The sequence below is a fragment of the Littorina saxatilis genome, linkage group LG4 (genome assembly GCF_037325665.1).
Source record: "Littorina saxatilis isolate snail1 linkage group LG4, US_GU_Lsax_2.0, whole genome shotgun sequence".
NCBI lineage: Eukaryota > Metazoa > Mollusca > Gastropoda > Littorinimorpha > Littorinidae > Littorina > Littorina saxatilis.
Genome location: NC_090248.1, coordinates 28,157,456 through 28,178,255, shown reverse-complemented (window position 1 = coordinate 28,178,255; position 20,800 = coordinate 28,157,456). Strand labels below are relative to the sequence as shown.

At 46.4% G+C, this 20,800-nt stretch overlaps 1 protein-coding gene across 4 annotated transcripts in view; it reads right to left on the bottom strand.

Moving 5' to 3' along the window:
- The window catches only part of LOC138964398 (E3 ubiquitin-protein ligase HUWE1-like), a 177,788-nt gene extending 157,003 nt beyond the window's left edge, over positions 1 to 20,785 (bottom strand). For all 4 annotated transcript variants that reach the window (XM_070336336.1, XM_070336339.1, XM_070336338.1 and 1 more), the window contains exons 1-5: positions 20,662 to 20,785; positions 11,579 to 11,635; positions 3,701 to 3,799; positions 2,986 to 3,105; positions 2,626 to 2,786 (exon numbers count right to left, since the gene is read on the bottom strand). In XM_070336336.1, coding sequence (XP_070192437.1) covers positions 2,626 to 2,786; positions 2,986 to 3,105; positions 3,701 to 3,799; positions 11,579 to 11,623 — 425 coding nt within the window. In that variant the 5' untranslated portion in view covers positions 11,624 to 11,635; positions 20,662 to 20,785. The remainder of the gene's footprint in view (positions 1 to 2,625; positions 2,787 to 2,985; positions 3,106 to 3,700; positions 3,800 to 11,578; positions 11,636 to 20,661) is intronic.
- Positions 20,786 to 20,800: the final 15 nt, after the last annotated feature.

Sequence of the window (20,800 nt, the reverse complement as noted above, 5' to 3'; positions counted from 1 at the left end):
AGCCAACGAACCCCCGCCATTTATAGACTGAACAGGGACCCATCGGGTCTGATCAGAAAAGAAATGGTCCGGTCCGGTCGGGGGTGCCGATCCGGTCCGGTCGGGTGGTCCGGTGTTCCGGTGGTCCGGTCCGGTCCGGTCGAGTGGTCCGGTGTTCCGGTGGTCCGGTCCGGTCCGGTGGTCCGGTCCGGTCCCGTACCATCCGGAGGTCCCGTTCGGCACAGAACCATCCGTACCCACAAAAGTGTTCGGGTGGTTCGGTCCGGACGTGGAAACACCGTACCATCCGGACCCGTAGGTCCGGTGGTCCGGTGTGTTCCGGTTCGGTGCCAGACCACCCGGACCAACAGAGGTGGTCGGGTGGTCCGGTCCCGACCGGACCACTGGTCCCGTACCGTACCATCCGGACCCGTAGGTCCGGTGGTCCGGTGTGTCCCGGTTCGGTGCCAGACCACCCGGACCAACAGAGGTGGTCGGGTGGTCCGGTCCCGACCGGACCACTGGTCCCGTACCGTACCATCCGGACCCGTAGGTCCGGGGGTCCGGCAAGGGCCAGAGGTACTGTCCCGCACCGGACCCTAAGGTCCGGTACGGTCCCGTACCATGGGTCCCGTCCGGACCAAACCCGGAGGTCAAGTCCAGTCGGGACCCGTGGGTCCGGTTCGATCCCGACCCGTAAGCCTGGACCGTTCCGGACCCTTGGTCCGGACCATCCGTCACCCGAACACCAGACGCTAAGGAATGGCGTGGGGTCAAGACGGTCCGGTCGGAGGTGTCGGTTTGAGCAACAGAAACAATGTTCCCGTCGCCCTGACCATTCGACAGAAGTACCACGTTCTGTCGAACACCTCCACGTCCAGTAACTAGTCGGCCGGAGCGTTTCATAGAGGGACAGCCACCAGTCACACGGACGTCAGAGGGAACCGTAGTAGCAGTGGTCGTAGGCACGATGCCTGAAACCCCTGCCCCCACAGGACCGCCCTGAACGGGGTCAATTCGCATCCCAACCCCAGCGGGGAGGGAATTCATAGACCCCGTCATCTCCTCCGATCTCCCCCCCCATGAGTCCGAGACTACTGTCGAAACAGCAGTAGACGACCCAGCGAGGGAGTTCAGAGGAGGACCCGTGTCCCTCCTGGCTTCCACAGCGGTGGAAACCGAGGAGGGCACAGGAGAGGCACCGGAAAAGAAAGAAGTCGAAACCTGAGTCTCTCCCGTAGCCCCTAGATCAGATTCACCAACCCCCAAAGAGGGTTGGGAATCGACCCGCCCCCGGATTCGAGCCAGGGAGGAGAAGGAAACCTTCCCCCCAGGCTTGAAACCGGGAGGAGCTGAAGCCTGAGACTGAGGGCCGGACAACGGCGTCGAAGGGGGGGAAGCGTGTTCCACGGAAGGAGAAGGAGAAAGACGCTTTTTCTTTCCCCTCGACCTTCCCCGAACCTTCGACGGCGCAGCCCCGCCCGAAGTCCCAGGTTCAAGCCCAGCCTGTTTGAGCAAGCTCGCATTGAGCTTGCTCAAACAGGCTTTCTCCGCCCTCCCTCGCCGCAAACGCAAAGCGTTTGGGGAGGGAGAGTCGGAGCGCCGAAAGGTCCCCCTGTCCGTGCGCAAAACATGACGCTGTGCGCCCGGAGAAGGGTTGCCCCCGGCAGACTCTGGTTCCGTAGAACCAGAGCCCAAAACAAGACGAGACATCCTACCTCGCCCTGTACGTACCCTTAAAAAATCGAGAATTAACAAAATTCAAAGAAAATTAGGTCAATACTCAAGTGAATGAGGCGAAACGAGAAGCAGACGACCGGTCACCACGAAGTAGGACGGTAGGCACGCCGAGTCCGCCACACAACAACGGAGGCACAAGTTGGAAGAAAAACAACGTAGCCTCAAGCCAGAAGTGGAATAACACACAAAAATCCAACAGGTGGTAATCCACACAGAAAAGAAGACTCTAGAATCCAAAATAATCCGGGAGCGCAGCAGAAACACAGCCTACTGTCACGCGCGAAAAAAGAAAGAGGACGCGCCACCTACATCCTGTAAGGGGGAAGCACTCAGACAGTGCTTGGGATCCACGGTGGCGCATGGTTATGGGAGATAATTGTACCCACGCAGCGTTTTGTCCAATTTTTTCGGCCTATAATAGATAATGTGCAAGAATAGTACTGTCGAGGTAAGTGTTATATTGACGTCCAACGTTAAGGTGGTGTCTACGGACGGCCGGCCGGCCGGACGGCCGGCCGGACAGACTAACACTGACCGATTACATAGAGTCACTTTTTCTCAAGTGACTCAATAATAAAAACTAAAAGACAAAAACAAATATGAACCAATCAACCACTTAAAATTAAAATAAAAAAACAAGAAAGGTAAGTTGTTGGAACGTTTTTTATTGACAAAAATACGTTACATTTTGTCAAGAACAAACATTATAACAACTTACCTTTCTTGTTTTTTGATTCTGAAAATTGGAACGTTGGCAGTATCTTTGTTTTTGGATCCACTTAAAATTAAACAGAAAAGAACACCCCATCGCTTCCCCTAAGTCACAAATACACACACAGCCTGAGAGCACAAACAGACTACATGAGCCGTACCATTTATCAGTGAAATCCCAGAAAGTGTTCTCACCTGAAGACATAGAGGAGGTTGAGGACAGCCAGCACCACGTGCATGTCGCAGGAGGACAGCAAGGTGGTCAGGTGCTCCATGGAGCTGTACAGGTGGCGTGAAAAGCTGTGCTCGATCAGCAGTGCCGTGAAGCGCACCACGTCCAGCAGCAAAGCCTTCAACTGAAAACAACCAGCGAGGATTCAAGTTAACCTAGGAATGATGCCTGGAATAAAATGCTATCTTGAAAATAATATTGTTGTAAATTGTGTAAAAGCTGTTATGTCTGTCAACATTTCTTAACCAGAAAAAATCATCAATAAAAATACTCCTCAACTTCTAAATATATGGATGACTCTTGGTGAGAAGAAGTAAGCTCACCTGTTCGTTGCCAGGCAGATCGCATGCCATGGTCCATGATTTGTTGGACTGATGCGCACATCCTTTCTCCAGCACAGCATCAAACAGGTCAAGGACATCCGCCCAGTGGTACAGCTCACACTGCAACCACACCACCGAATCAGCATGAACAGACATGACGATGGAACAATGTTTAAGAAAACACTGTTGACGCATTTTGCCCACTCTCTCTGCCCAACTTCCCCCCACCCCAAACCCCCTCCCATGTTCAGTTTTGTTGTTTTTGTGTTTTTATGTGTTTGGTGGGTCTAATGCACATGTTTCAACAACAACAACAACAAAATTGAGAGTAGTTTTAGCTACAATCATATTTTAACAGGTGAACAATTCCCATGCCTGTAAACAATGCTAATAATTTCTGCTTGTGTGTGCACTTGCAGTCATGATGCAATGTTTAAACTTTAACCATCACCTCTAGCCCAATGCAAGTTTGTAAATATTCAACCAATCAAATTAACTGTGCTGTAATGACCACATACTATATAGAATTGAAAGAACTCTGCTGCATCATTTTGAAGATCTGTACAGGAAAAACAATGACAGAGCTTCCACAATATTCAGAATCGTTCACAGAATTGTGCATGAAAGGAAAAACAAGAAACAAACTGAAGAAATGAAACCAGAAATTTTAAATCAAACCAGTGAGTAACATAATTTGTTGGAAAGGAACATGTACCTTTCCATATGTCCATGATTTCACCTCCTTCAGCGTCTGTAGGAGATCCGACTCGGCGCAAGACTTGATTTTCTCTATTAGGGTCTTGCAGTCTGCCGGCTGATAACAAAGAGAAAATCACAACAGTTCAAACAAAGAAACTGTCAGTAAAGTTAACCAAAATAACAAAAGCCCTTCCACACCAGCTGTTACCCCATATGTCCGCATATGTGAGAAACAGATGTGTATCAATCCTCAGTGTTAAGTCTGTGTTTCAAGGGAAGCAAATTCGTTACAAACCTGTCAAATCCTGTGGTCATCAGAACTAACTGTTGAACATCTGTAAAACACTGTCAAATCCTTGCTGTATCTATTGCAGGGATGTTGCTATAAATGTTTTTCTCTTGGCAAATATTTTGAAAACTTCTATAAAGAAACATTTCCGGATGCTTATGGTAGTCCCTGGTGTAACCCCCCCCCCTCCCCTCCCCCCCCCTCCCCTCCCCCTCCCCTCCCCCCCCTCCCCTCCCCCCCTCCCTCCCCTCCCCTCCCCCCCCCCCCCCCCCAATAAAAACATCCCGCTCTGCTGAAACGAAAGCAAAGTTTTCATCAATTTCAAGCGACTTCTGGCGTTTCACTCTCTACCAACGCCAAACAATATATGTGTGAATGTTAACATTAACTCATCACTAAAAGCCCCTCCCACAAAATGCCTCATCATAAATGGAAAATTTCCTAAATAAATTCTCATTTAATTAATATACTTACCCGAATCACATTAGCATTGAGTCACCTGAGATGCTTATCACTGAAAAACGCTTACCCGGCTAAAGAATTTAAAGGGAAGCAACCCCATCACCAAAACGAAAGTGAAAGTAGCTTTGGTAATGGGCCAGCACACCGGGAGTTACCTCCCATACGGGTGTATGCCACGTCACTTCCTCCAGGAACACGTGCCTATTCTCATACGGCTTTAAAAAATCTTAAAACCATAAGCGGGGCAGGTGGGAGGGAATACAGTATGTGATTCGGGTAAGTATATTAATTAAATGAAAATTTATTTAGGAAATTTTCCATTAAATATCATATTCTTACTCCGAATCACATTAGCAGATAACATCAACAAGGCGGTGGGCTAGAAATGAATCAAAACTCACCATCAAGTTCTGGACAGGAACTGGCCTGCTGCTATGAGCGCTGGAAGGCCTCTGGAGCCATCCTGTCGAAGAGCTGTGACGTCCCGAAGATAAAAGTTTATAAAAACATCTTCGGAACGCCAATACGCAGTTATCAGCACCTCCTCTAGACGTCTGGAGCGCAGAACTGCCAGAGAGGATGCCCACGCCCTCGTTTCATGGGCTCGGGCCGAGTCAAGTGGCAAGGAGGGCATAACCCCCCCCCCTCTTTGTGCGACTCCACTCATAAGCCTGCTTGATGAGCGAGGACACCCACCGGGCCAACGTTACCTTCGACAAATCTTTCTCGCGCCTAGTAAGGAGAGAGATAAACAACAACTTCTGAGAACTAGACCGAATCGGCTGAGTCCGGGCTAAGTACAGACGAAGTGCCCTCACAGGGCAATTGACCGAATCGGGGTCATCCGGGGCCAACGCGCTGGTCAGAGCCTTAACTCTAACCAGCGGAGAGGCCTGCCCCGGAGACTGATTCTTGGCCAGGAAATCAGGCCGGAAACGCAAAGATGCGGAACCGTCCGGCTCAAAGGAGATATCTCCAGGCTGACCCGACAGGGCGTGGACCTCGCTACCCCGTCGGGCCGTAGCCAACAAAAGGAGAAACAGCGCTTTGCGAGTGACATTGAACAGACTGGCCTCGCTTAAAGGCTCAAAATCCGCAGAACGAAGGAATTCCAGGATTAAAAACAAGTCCCACTTGGGAGCGGGCAAACGAGCTTTAGCTTCCTTAAGAGCAGCCCCTTTAATGACTGCAGCTATAACGCCCCCGACTCGAACAGAACGACCAATCTGCTTAAGAGTCGCCGAGATAGCGGAGCGCCGGACCCTCAACGAGGAGACTGAGGCGCCCTGCGAAGACATGAAAGAGAGGTGGTTAGCGACCTGAATAGAGCGCGGAGCCGCCGAACTCACCCCTCTAGCTGAACACCAGGCAGTCCATGCCTTCCAGTGGGAAGCATAAACTGAAGAGGTGGACGCTCTATGCGAGCGAGCCACCAAGTCCAGAGTCAAAGACGACGCCCCAGAGCGCTTCAGCGAGTCCCGAACAACTTCCACACGTGAAGCTTCAGAAGACTGGGCTCCTCGTGTGGAATGCCTGTTCGGGGCTGCACTAGTTCCCCTCGCACGAGTGCGAGAGGAATGGGGGGCCCTTGGGCGAGCCGAAGAAGATCTGGAAACCAGACCTGCGACGGCCACAGAGGAGCGACCAGAAGAAGAAGGGCCGGCTCCTCCATCTCCGCTTTCCGGATTACTCGGCTGAGTAACGGAAAGGGAGGAAAGGCGTACGCCTCCAGACCCGTCCAGGGAAAGTCCAGAGCGTTCACTCGCCATGCCTGAGGGTCCGGGAATGGCGAGACGAACACCGGAAGCCTCTTTGAGTACCTTGTGGCAAAAAGGTCCACCAGAGGCTTTTGGACCTGGGCCCAAAGGCGAAGCAGTGCCCCGTGAGTGATCGTCCACTCCGACTGAAGCACTGTACCGGAACGACTGAGCGCATCCGCCAAAGTGTTCAGCCTCCCTGGAAGGTACCTGGCCGAGATCGTGATATGATGCTGAAAGCACCACACCAGGATCTCGCAAGCCCTCTCCGAGAGAGACGGGGACCGCGAGCCTCCCTGCTTGTTGATGTACGCCGCCACTGTCATGTTGTCTGTAAACAGACGAACATGTTTGGCGTACAGGGAGGGCAGAAACTTGGCCAGAGCTAGAGCAACTGCCTCTAGCTCCAGCAAGTTGATGTGCCACAAGGACTGCTCCGTCGTCCACAGACCGGAAGTAGTCTGAAGATCTGTATGTGCCCCCCAACCCTCCCTGGACGCATCTGTAAAGAGGTCCAGGTCGGGGAGGGGCACGACGATCGGAACACCTCTGCAGACCCACTCCGTGTCCAACCACGGAAGGGTCGCAGACTGGAACCATCCCTGCAAAGGGATGAGGGCGTCCCAGTCCACCAGAGGAGAGTCCACAAACGGCTTCAGCGCGAACTGAAGCGGACGTTTGTGGACCCGGCCCAGTGAAACCAGAAGAGCCATAGACTCCATCTGCCCCAAGATGGAGGCGAGCGAGCGGATGGAAGCCATCAGGAGAGGTAAAGTGGAGCGAATCTGAGCTTGGAGCTTGTCCACCCTTCTCTGAGAAGGCTGGACAGTCCAAGCGACCGTGTCGAAAGACATCCCCAGATAAGTGAATGCCTGTGACGGGGTCAGCTCCGACTTTACCCGGTTGATCGAGAACCCCAACGAGTTGGATTCTCGAAGAACCGTCAGGGTATCCTGCGAACAGCCGCTCTGGGACTGGTTCATGATGAGCCAGTCGTCCAGATAAGCCCGCAGACGGATACCCTGGGACCTCACCAGTGCACAGACCTGTCTCACCACCATGGTGAAAATCCATGGTGCGAGAGACAGCCCGAAAGGGAGTGCGCGAAACTGGTAGATCTGATCTCCCCACCGGAAACGAAGCCATTTCCGGTCGGCCGGATGCATAAGAATGTGAAAGTATGCGTCCGTGAGATCGATCGAGGTCACCCAGTCTCCTGGGCGGAGAGAGTCTCGGACAGAGGCTGGCGTCTCCATCTTGAATTTTATCTCCCTCAAGAAAGTATTGAGGAGAGATAAATCCAACACGGGACGCCATCCTCCTGATGCTTTGGGAACAGCGAACAGACGCCCGTAAAATCCCAGGGAGCTGTGGACCCGAACTCTCTCCACCGCGCCCTTCTGCTCCAGGGAGGCAATTTTCGACTGCAAGACGGAACGTGCTTCCTGCGAGAAGGGGGGCTTGAACCGCGGAGGCACTCGGGTTAGAGGCGCCTTTTCCTCCCGCCAGAGTAGACGGAAGCCCGATCTCACCACTCCCACAATCCATTGGCTGTCTACTACCGACATCCAACGAGAAAGTGCCCGGGAGGGGCCTCCCGCCATCACCAAGGTGGAGGGCGGGAGGGAGGTGAGATCGGGAGCGCTTCATTGGGGGTGTGGCTTACTTCCAGAGCCGCCACGCCCCCTCCCCGATGCCGTCCTCTTCTTCCCACCACGAGCGGCCGGCGGAGCCTGCCGCTTCTGAGCTGGCTTGGGGTTAGACGATGTCTGAGCCTGCTTCTGCTTAGAAGGCTGAGACTGTTTCACCCCCTTCAGAGTGTAGTCAAGGAACTGACTGTCCTTGTTTGACTGAATCTCCTTCTGTCTGGCATCCAGTGCCAGCGGACAGAAGAGAGACTCCTCTGAGACCGGGGAGACTCTCAAGGTCTCCCTAGTAGCCAGCTCCGTGAATTGGGACTGCGAGAGGAAGAGATCCCTCCTACAGAGTATCGCTTGAGTGTACTGCAGGGAGGAAAGACGCAATTGTTCCTCATTGACCTTGGCCAATGCGGTCAAAAGCGCAGAGACATCGTCCGCATTCTGTTCTTCACTGAGAGTGAAAGGAACCAGCGAATCGGTCAATGCCCGAGACAGAGCCCGAACGAGAGTCTCCGCAATGGAGGACAGTTCGATCTGCCGACGTCCAACCTCCTCAGCAGAGAGGAGGGAAGCCTCGGAAACCGGCAAAACCGAATCACGCTTGATCGGTTTAGTCAGAAGAGGCAGCAATTCCCGGGAAACCGGAAGGGTAGCCCTAGGGAGTGCAAAAGACGCCAGCCAACTCTGGCTCTGATTGGGCATGCCAAGCTTCCTATTGGCCGTAGGCACGAAGGAAGAGGCTTGGGCAGCTGAAGCCACCCACTGCTGAGCTGATTCCGGAACTGGACCAAAAGGAAGCAGTAACGGAACAGGCACTGGCCGAATACCACTCCCCGCATGTGCTGGACGAACCAGTGAATGCGAAAGTTGGTAAGCCACTGACGGAGACTCGGCGAACCGGAAGGAAGAAACATCTTCCTGTGCCGGCCGGAAGTCCGCCATGGCAGAAGGAACGAATGATGCGGAAGAGTCCGCAGCCACCACCCCTTCAGGAAAATAACGAGACGTTACTTCCGCCGCGACGTCAAGAACAGCCTTGAGCTTCGACGGAAACACGCCCCGCGACTCCTCGCTGACCACTGATGGAGCATCAGAATAGTCACACGTGGAACCATGACCGAAGTCACCAGTTCCGGAAGCAGAAGCATGCCCTGGCAAACCGGAAACCGGAAAAGCCTGAGCACTAACGTCATCCTGCCGCCCAAAACCCTGTGAAGGTAAAGGGTAAGCAGGACGACCATCCGCAAAAACCGGAGCTGGATGAGCTGACGTCACTCCCCCGACTGAGTGGAGTGATGCCTGCTCAAGCCTAGGCGCTTGAAAGCCGGAAGGCGCACGCTGTAATCCACTATCTGGTATCCGGAAGGAACCACCAGAAGAGGAAGAAGCGTTTCCGGCCGAAACCGGAAGTGTAGTCAACGGAACCGCAAAAAGCGGAAGTGAAGACTGCACTGGTTGACTTCGCGATCCGGAAGGACCGGAAGTCAGTGAATACTCCATCCTGCCGCGACCGCCGTAGCGTGCCGGAGCGGACGGATCATCACTTCCGGCAAGTGCCGGAAATGCGGCAGTCGAAACCGACTGCCGCCGCTGTTCGATCAAGTCCGGGGCCTCGTAGGTTATCGCCGGAAATGAAAGATCAGCAAGGTATCGGTCGTGACCCGATGCGAAAGAGCTGTCCCCCGAAGGAGAACGTCCAGGCGCCTCACGAGGGCTATCGGACCAGCTCTGCTTACCAGCCGACGCTGAAGAGGGAGGACGCTGCTCCAAGCCGGAAGTGGAGGACAAAGACACGGAAGCCAATGCCCGGACGTCACTGCCAGATGCCGGAAACGCCGAACTGCTGGCGACGGAACGCTGAAATTCTGCCTGCACCAAGCTGCGGATTTCCGGAACCAGTGACTTTAACAGAGAGGAAACCAACGCACCTTGTCCAGGTGCTAACAACGATGACGAAGTCTCCGATGTAGAGACAGGTGCAGAAGTAACAGTAGCGCTAGGCGCCGCAAAAGAAGCAGAAGTAGTAACAGCGCTAGGCGCCGAAATTGGTACAGCCAACAAAGTGTTACGCTCTTGGTCTGTAACAAGTAACGTTGCTTTGGAAGAGGAAGACTTAGGCTTAATTTTCCCCTTGGGGTCCGACTTGCCACGGCGCTTGTCTGAATCAGACATGTTGACAACAACACGTGGCAACGCGAAAAAATTTACTGAAACATAAGTCTAAACGACTGGAAAATTCAGTAAACACACGCACTAATGCGTTTACAAAATACTATAGCTAAACTTGCCCCACAAAAAGCAGAGGCACGGAGAGCTACGAACAAAGTCACATGAGCTAGAAAACTAACTCACACAACAAAATGGCGACACGCAAGACACTGACACGAACGTCAACAACACGTGGCAAAGTAAAAAGATTTACTGAAACGTAAGTCTAAACGACTGAAAACACAGTAAACACACACGCTTACGCGTCAACAAAATACTAAAGCTACACTTGCCCAAACAGAAAGAGGGCACGCAGAGCTACTAGCAAAGTCACACGAGTTAGCTAACTAACTCACACAACAAAATGGCGAAACACGCAAGTCACTGACACACAAGTCCGTAAAAAACGGACAACGTACAGTAACGAAACAGCGCAAACAACCAACAACAAACGGGAACGAGCTCACCAAACTGTAGGCAAGGCGAGCAGAAAAGCTGGGTAACGTGGCCGGCGGGTGTCACTCAAACACACAAGGTCAGCCACAGAGCGTCAAAAAGTGAACCGTCCTCTCCGAGGTGAAAAAGACGTATGAGAATAGGCACGTGTTCCTAGAGGAAGTGACGTGGCATACACCCGTATGGGAGGTAACTCCCGGTGTGCTGGCCCATTACCAAAGCTACTTTCACTTTCGTTTTGGTGATGGGGTTGCTTCCCTTTAAATTCTTTAGCCGGGTAAGCGTTTTTCAGTGATAAGCATCTCAGGTGACTCAATGCTAATGTGATTCGGAGTAAGAATATGATATTTAATCAAAGCATAGGGCGGGGATGTAGCTCAGTCGGTAGCGTGCTGGATTTGTATCCAGTTGGCCGCTGTCAGCGTGAGTTCGTCCCCACGTTCGGCGAGAGATTTATTTCTCAGAGTCAACTTTGTGTGCAGACTCTCCTCGGTGTCTGAACACCCCCGTGTGTACACGCAAGCACAAGACCAAGTGCGCACGAAAAAGATCCTGTAATCCATGTCAGAGTTCGGTGGGTTATAGAAACACGAAAATACCCAGCATGCTTCCTCCGAAAACGGCGTATGGCTGCCTAAATGGCGGGGTAAAAAACGGTCATACACGTAAAATTCCACTCGTGCAAAAAAAAACCACGAGTGTACGTGGGAGTTTCAGCCCACGAACGCAGAAGAAGAAGAATGAAAGCATCATGCGTGCATGATGTATCTTCAACACTTTTTAACCCCAACATAACAATTTAATTGCAGATGAAATAGCCATCACCTAAATAAGTGAACTAGATCCCTTCAGGGCCTCACAACACTCGATCTGATAAAATATTCACTGCAGGACTTGCAATACAAAACACAGCAAATGCAAAAATCAATAGAGTATAAATCTTTCTAGCACGGCCAGTCTGTGTAATTGACAACAGCAGCTGCCACTGAAGTTTCCATACCCAATTATAATATAATATATTTGTGTCCTTACATACATGTAAGAAGATGAATGATGTAAAACAAAAATATCCAAATACTTACCACCTCTGAAGAAGATTTCTTCAGTTTTGATCTGTCAATCTTCATGTTTATTGGTGTCTGAAATCAGAGAAGAAGAAAAAATACTGTAAAATATGACTGATCCAGTCATAATCACTGGCATCAGAGTTTGTTTGTTTGTTTATTTGTTGCTTAACGTCCAGCCGACTACGCAGAGCCATATCAGGACGAGGAAGGGGGGGATGAAGGGGGCCACTTGTCAAGCGATTCCTGTTTACAAATGCACTAACCCATTACTTGTGTCCCAGCAGGCTTTAGTAAAACTAAATTAATACCTACTGGAAGATTACCAGTTTCCAGTATGTTAAAATAGGCTTAACCTATCTACTGCTGGACTTACATCAGAACACTAACAGATTAAACTATACATGAATCGCGAGACAAGCGGCAAGAGAAGAGATTTTTGGAAAAAATACAGGTGAATGAGCAAGAAGGCAGAAAAAAGAAAAGAATTCATGAAGACAAGTCGCGTAAGGCGAAAATACAATATTTAGTCAAGTAGCTGTCGAACTCACAGAATGAAACTGAACGCAATGCCATTTTACTCGTAGCATCGTCAGGCCACCGCTCATGGCAAAGGCAGTGAAATTGACAAGAAGAGCGGGGTAGTAGTTGCGCTAAGTCAGAAGGATAGCACGCTTTTCTGTACCTCTCTTTGTTTTAACTTTCTGAGCGTGTTTTTAATCCAAACATATCATATCTATATGTTTTTGGAATCAGGAACCGACAAGGAATAAGATGAAAGTGTTTTTAAATTGATTTGGACAATTTAATTTTGATAATAATTTTTATATCTTTAATTTTCAGAGCTTGTTTTTAATCCAAATATAACATATTTATATGTTTTTGGAATCAGCAAATGATGGAGAATAAGATAAACGTAAATTTGGATCGTTTTATAAATTTTTATTTTTTTTTACAATTTTCCGATTTTTAATGACCAAAGTCATTAATTAATTTTTAAGCCACCAAGCTGAAATGCAATACCAAACCCCGGGCTTCGTCGAAGATTACTTGACCAAAATTTGAACCAATTTGGTTGAAAAATGAGGGCGTGACAGTGCCGCCTCAACTTTCACGAAAAGCCGGATATGACGTCATCAAAGACATTTATCAAAAAAATGAAAAAAACGTTCGGGGATTTCATACCCAGGAACTCTCATGTCAAATTTCATAAAGATCGGTCCAGTAGTTTGGTCTGAATCGCTCTACACACACACACAGACACACACACACACACACACACACACACACACACATACACCACGACCCTCGTCTCGATTCCCCCTCGATGTTAAAATATTTAGTCAAAACTTGACTAAATATAAAAAGAGAGCATGACAGGAAAAAGGAACCAAAAATCTACCTAACAGCAAACTAGAAAGCTCCTGCGGTTCCAAAAACAGGAGGGGCCTTTAATTTCATAACCGCAGTGCCCCACTGCGGGAGGCATCAGAGTTGCTCAAACTCAAAGCAAATACAGAGGAACCTCTCTTTTAAGATCTTTCTTTCTTTCTTTATTTGGTGTTTAACGTCGTTTTCAACCACGAAGGTTATATCGCGACGGGGAAAAGGGTGGAGATGGGATAGAGCCACTTGTCAATTGTTTCTTGTTCACAAAAGCACTAATCAAAACTTTGCTCCAGGGGCTTGCAACGTAATACAATATATGACCTTACTGGGAGAATGCAAGTTTCCAGTACAAAGGACTTAACATTTCTTACATACTGCTTGACAAGGGTAAAAGCAGAAACAGAATCCGTTAGTCACTTCTTACGACATGCTGGGGAGCATCGGGTAAATACACAAAGGATGACCAAATCTGATCAAAACAATAAATAAGTTAATAACACACGGACAATCAAGAAAACTTTTAACAACAGTAAGATCAAACTAAAACAAGTCGCGTAAGGCGAAAATACAACATTTAGTCAAGTAGCTGTCGAACTCACAGAATGAAACTGAACGCAATGCAACGCAGCAAGACCGTATACTCGTAGCATCGTCAGTCCACCGCTCATGGCAAAGGCAGTGAAATTGACAAGAAGAGCGGGGTAGTAGTTGCGCTGAGAAGGATAGCACGCTTTTCTGTACCTCTCTTCGTTTTAACTTTCTGAGCGTGTTTTCAATCCAAACATATCATATCTATATATGTTTTTGGAATCAGGAACCGACAAGGAATAAGATGAAAGTGTTTTTAAATTGATTTTGAAAATTTAATTTTGATCATAATTTTTATATTTTTAATTTTCAGAGCTTGTTTTTAATCCAAATATAACATATTTATATGTTTTTGGAATCAGAAAATAATGGAGAATAAGATGAACGTAAATTTGGATCGTTTTATAATTTTTTATTTTTTTTTACAATTTTCAGATTTTTAATGACCAAAGTCATCAATTAATTTTTAAGCCACCAAGCTGAAATGCAATACCGAAGTCCGGGCTTCGTCGAAGATTACTTGACCAAAATTTCAACCAATTTGAAAAATGAGAGCGTGACAGTGCCGCCTCAACTTTCACGAAAAGCCGGATATGACGTCATCAAAGACATTTATCAAAAAAATGAAAAAAACGTCTGAGGATATCATACCCAGGAACTCTCATGTCAAATTTCATAAAGATCGGTCCAGTAGTTTAGTCTGAATCGCTCTACACACACACACAGACAGACAGACAGACAGACAGACACACATACACCACGACCCTCGTCTCGATTCCCCCCTCTATGTAAAAACATTTAGTCAAAACTTGACTAAATGTAAAAATATGTAACATTCACCTAATTCTTTCTTTCTTTCTTTATTTGGTGTTTAACGTCGTTTTCAACCACGAAGGTTATATCGTGACGGGGAAAGGGGGGAGATGGGATAGAGCCACTTGTCAATTGTTTCTTGTTCACAAAAGCACTAATCAAAAATTTGCTCCAGGGGCTTGCAACGTAGTACAATATATTACCTTACTGGGAGAATGCAAGTTTCCAGTACAAAGGACTTAACATTTCTTACATACTGCTTGACTAAAATCTTTACAAACATTGACTATATTCTATACAAGAAACACTTAACAAGGGTAAAAGGAGAAACAGAATCCGTCAGTCGCCTCTTACGACATGCTGGGGAGCATCGGGTAAATTCTTCCCCTTAACCCGCGGGGGGTATTCACCTAATTATCACTTTCATCAGATCAAAAGTTCAAAGACTTTGCACACAAGGAAATTGTCTAAAGTCATTCCAAAGGTGATGTAATTTTTATTTTTCACTTTCTGAAGCCATGTACCGTACTTTCCGGGTGACAAGGCGCTTGGTTATCTAAGACGCACCCCCTTCTTTTTAAAAAAAAATTGTAATCCAGTCACCCATTGGACGCAGGGGGCCGATAGGGCGCACCAAAATGACCCAGTTTTTGCCATGAGAGGTGCTTCCCCTGTCATATCTGAGAGAGGAAACCGGGGTCAGTGACCGGTCAGTGACCGGTCAGTGACCGACTTTAACTGAGTGAAAATATGTGTGCTCTGTGTGTGCGGCCAGATCAAAGGCATTGTGATAGCTGGGTGGCCTTGTTAAAAGACACGACCTTCTTCCCAGGGGTCAATGACCCAGTTTTTGCCATGAGAGGTGGTTCCCCTGTCATATCTGAGAGAGGAAACACTTCCTGCATCGGGGTCAGTGACCGGTCAGTGACGGAGTTTAACAGAGTGGAAATCTGTGTGTGCGGCCAGATCAAAGGCAGGGCAGTACCTAGTAGCTGAAACATGCATTATCACAAGTTGTTTGACTGGTACTCAAGCGGTCTCTTTGATTTTTTTCGTATTTCATACACCGATTAGGCACTTCTTATACAAGACGCAGGGGTCGAACTCAGGAAAAAAGTCGCGCCTTATGACCCGCAAAGTACGGTATGCAGTAGACTCCCCTTCAAAACATTGCTTTCTAAGATTTGTTGTTTGCAACCTCTGTAAATTTACCTCCATTCTATTTCTAGACTACCACTTTCTTAGGATCTGATTCTCAGATATTTTTTTTTAGGTTTAAAAGGGGTGTTCAACCAGACCTGCATCACATCAGTTTAGGTATTTGCTCAACCTTTTTTGTCTGGTAAATTGTAATTAAAAAAAAACTTTTTTATCATGACTTTGGGATCATGTCAGTGTGAAGCACTTTGAGTTTGAGTTATACATTATGTGAAACCCTGATGATATAATCACAATGCTCTGAATACTTTTGTTACTATATCTTTCGTGCCAGAATGCGTCTCCTTTCCTGTCTGTGTTCACTCTTTTTTTGTTTAGTTTTGTTTTTGTTTGGTAAAAAAAAGAGCTGTTTCATGCGATTCATAATTTTCTGTCTTTCCATGTTATCCTGGCAGAAGGAGGGGTGGGAGGCACAGCTGGCGTATACTCTTACATGTGTTTGTCTGAGTAATTCATCATTTAATCATAGTGATAACTGCAATCCCTGTAATAGAAGTAACTTCCTAAAGGTCAAAGTACTCTATCACAAACACAATCTGACCACTTGTTTCCTTGGCTAAGGCAGTATCAGAGTGCTGGCAGAAAAGACCCTTATCCTGGTAAGTTAATACTCTGCCAGACAAACACAGTGTCCTCATCCTTCAAATAGGCAACTTCTCTATGTTGATCACTGAAAATGTTACAAGTCAGCTTGGCCATATTCTTAATAAATGTGATGGTTATTTGTCATCTGGTGCAGCCAATGAGCACCCTACTTTGTCTCCTTCAAATGACTGTCACCGAGTCCTCAGACTTGACACTGACAGCCTCTGCTTCTTGAAACTGAAAGTTTTCACAAAGATCCTGAAGCCAGCCCTTATCATCTCAACTTCATTTATATAATGTAATCTCTCGCCAACCCTAACCACCTCAATACATCATTTTCGGAAATAACTGTCAGGATTTGCAAGCGGTACAAACAACCTTAACAGGAAACACATGGTCACATTCTTTCTTTTCTTTATTTGGTGTTTAACGTCGTTTTCAACCGTTCAAGGTTATATCGCGACGGGGAAATGGGGGGGGGGGGGGGGGGGGGGGATGGGATAGAACCACTTGTCAATTGTTTCTTGTTCACAAAAGCACTAATCAAAAATTTGCTCCAGGGGCTTGCAACGTAGTACAATATATGACCTTAGTGGGAGAATGGAAGTTTCCAGTACAAAGGACTTAACATTTCTTACATACTGCTTGACTAAAATCTTTACAAACATTGACTATATTCTATACAAGAAACACTTAAGGGTAAAAGGAGAAACAGAATCCGTTAGTCGCCTCTTACGACATGCTGGGGAGCATCGGGTAAATTCTTCCCCCTAACCCGCGGGGGGTAACACATGGTCACATGGGAAACACAGTCGACCAGTTAAACTTAAAGCATCGGTCGGAGCGAATAACTTACTTTGATGTCTATGCTATGCAGTGTCCAATCGATATGCTTTTTTCTTTTAAAAACCTGCACATCGGAGCCACGATGGTTGCAGAGATCGATAAGCAAGCTTGTCAGTTTCCCATGCTGATGTGACCTCGACCTCAACTTGCTCAAGCAAACTCACGTGACCTCAAGCAAAACACCGTTGTTTTAACCGATAGACCATGTGTTTCCTGTTAAGGTTGTTTATACAAGGTTTTGCTAGCAGGACGCAATTTCCTTCCGCTTGAAAATCTTGACAGTTATTTCCGAAAAATGTCTATTTGGCTCAGGTAAATCTGTTTAATATTTCTTCTTCACAAACAAACTCCAACAGAAAACAGAACAGACATAAATGTAAAACACAAAAGTTCACTTCCTAGAAACTCAAGCTGTATGTGGCCATTGTGGGACTGGAGTTGTAGCCTACAAACGCATTATTCTTATGGCAGGATTATCCAGCTACCAAGCTTATATTTAGAATGCTCTCCATCAATACATTTCTTTTCATCACTAGCGAAGGAGCAGTTATAAACCATACTCAATTTCTTGTTTTCATGATCATAAGCACACCCAGTCTGTTGTTGCCTTATTTTGTGTGTGTACATATATACCTGCAACCAATATTCTTGTGAACCCAATATAACTTTATCAGTTGATGTTGATATGTTTAAATTAAGCTGTTTACAAAAAAAGTAAGTTTTTTTTTAAAACAAAATTAACTATTTACAAGAACCGGTGCTTTACACTTCAGTTCATGTAATTTCTGCTGGAAATAAGTCATACAGTGTGAGGTTTGTCAAAAGACAGATGACCGCAAACACTCAGTCCATGTTTCTCATAATATGGCTGCCGCAGGCATTGACATTGTAACAATCTGCTGTTTATCAAAATCTCAATGGAAAATACAACGCTTGCAACAATGCCAGCTAGCCACATTTGAGGCTCAAACTCTAAGCACCTTCACTTGCAGTGCTGATGAGGAAAGAAACACTGCAGGGAATTGTTTAATCAGAAACCATTAAAAATGTATTGTAATACTAATTGTATTATGAATTTGATAAATTGACCACTCCCTTGCATTTACAGCTAGACAATATTACTAATACTATTAACATTTAACAATAATATTAACAGCTATTGTGTTTACAGCGTAGCAATAGGCCCGATATTTAGACGAGACAAGTATAATGCCGACGAGTCGCATTATACTTGTTCGAGTCTAAATATCAGACCCTATTGCTACGATGAAAACACAATAGCGTTTATATAGCTATTCTGACATTAAATTCTGTGTTAAAATCATGTTTTTGTCAGCAACAAGTATCAGAATGGTCCATGTCGTTGATTGCAGACGACCGTTCCCTTTCCGCATGAAACCACGGAAATAACCGAACATTGAAAAACCCACGGACATGTATTACGGAGAAAACTCGAGATGGATGTTTAGCATTACGTCAATATGCTAGGAATCATGACATCATGACGTATCATGCTTGCCTACGTAGATTGTATGTTCGAAAGTCTGACTTCTGTTGGGAATTCGCGTGGTAAAGACTGAGGTAAATCGGTAGATGATAACAGAACAAGGATTGTCTCAGAAGAAACGACTAAATGTTTCAGACCGGTAACTTCATTTCAACATTGCACTATACAATGGACGTTCTATGTGACAGGAGAGTGCTGATTTTGTGTTAAACATTGGAGAGATCGTCTGCTAGAATCAGGGATAGGTCGCTTCAGATTGCAGCTTCTGGAAATTTGCAAGGTTTGTTGCCTGTTAAAGAACTCGATTTTACACGTAATGTATGTCATGTACATTAAGCAACAACAAAAACACACACAAAGCAAATGGCATCGTCTGTCGACTTGTCACATAAAAAAACATGGCGAGGTATGCGTGTACTTTATACACGTGGAAGAAACCGAAACCATGCGTCTTTGTTATTGCCAATATGCTTTTGGATATTGGCAAAAATGGCTGACTTCCGTAGCATTATGTGCTTTGATGATCGGAAAAGGGATGTGTGAGACCATCCAATCACAGCCCCCGAATTCCCCCACGTGTCCATCAGAATAGCTATATATATATATTATGTATCACAAATATGGAGCTTCTCATGTAACTTTGTACTTAGTAAATAAGAATGTAATGTAGACCTCCACTGAAGCCATTGATTCATAAGTTATAGTAATAGTAATAGTACTAATACTGTGTTCACGGAAGAAACATGTAGATCTTGAGCTATCAAACGAATTCAGTCACTCTGAGTCTGAATGCACATCTAGCTGCATACTCTTTTGGTTGCACCAATGATCAGAAATGACAGTAATGAGTAAATTTACATGTCTGTTCCCTAAATGTTAAGCCATCAATAGACCAAACACAACGAGACAGAGCCTAAATATGAGTGGATCTTGACTCCTATACTGTAGACTATCATCAGGCAACCTCTTGAATCTAGGTGGCTGCCGGGGCCATTAATTCTCCCCCCCCCTCCCCCCCCCCCCCCGAAATTTTGTTTAGACACATTCAAAATCTATGCAATCTGATGAGGTTTTGGCACAAAATCAAGCTTTTTTCTCATTACATTGGTGAAATTCAACCTGCAACTTTGAAAAAATCTTAAGGAGAATCAATGCAATAATGCATAGTTTATATAATATAAATGATTAAAATGCCCTTGCGAATTTAGACGTTTTGACTTTTTTCCCTCTCAAATTTAATTTCTAAACCTCTGAAATCAGTGATGGCACTTATATTTTTTCAAACTGGTACGCAAACTTTTATGATGCAAACAGTCCAGAAAAAAACGGGAAGCTGGTCATCGGAACCAGAACGAGTCCAACTCAGAGTACTGGTTTTGTTGTTTTACCTGCAAAATTAACCGGTATTTCTAACAAATCAACCGGTAAGTCTAACCGGTAGCCAATTTTGTTCCCGTATTTTCTCATTTCAACTGGTAAAATACCGGTAATTACCGGTTAACGCCAATACTGTGAAATTAGCGGATCTGAGGACCATTCCCATATCATAGGTGAAGAAATAGATACTAAGTGAGACAAATGAATCTGTTTGTCCACTTTCAGGAAGTGCGGTATTCCAGTTCCAGTCAAAAGTGTTAAGCTTACAGCATTATACTTATAGAACCATGCTGCTCCTTCTAACTAAGGCAAAGGTCAGGAGTCAAAATGGAATTTGAAAGTCAAAGCTCAATCCCCCTCCCCCCCCTTACAAAAATGCAGATTACTCTGGGCGTAACACAGATCTAATTGCCCTCGCGATTATCATAGAGAACTTCATATTATAGCACGCTGAAGCCGCAGGTGGCACAGTCACACTCTAAAACCTCACGTGGTGTGCATTCTTTCATGGGTAGCAAAGACTGTTACAAAATGACAAAGCCATCTGGTTAAATGCAGAAAGTACACATATTCAATAAAGTGATACATGTATGCTGTCGACACAAATAAGATGACGTTAGCGTCAAAAGAGGTAGTCGTCGACGGAAACTGCGAGTCCAGTAACTCATCACAAAGCTCCGTTTTTTTGCGAACCTGCGTTGTCATCGTTTTGAAAGTCACATCTGCTTGCAAGTACAAATGACAGTTCCAAAATACACTTTTTAGTGTTGATTATTACCTCGAAGCTTCGAGTGTCAGATGATATTCATTTCAACTAAATGCGCAGATCTACAGCACAAAAGATATCGTCGATTTGGAGTTTTGCCTCCAGACGGCTGCCATGTTTCCAAATGATGTGAGGAAAAGCCCGGATGGAC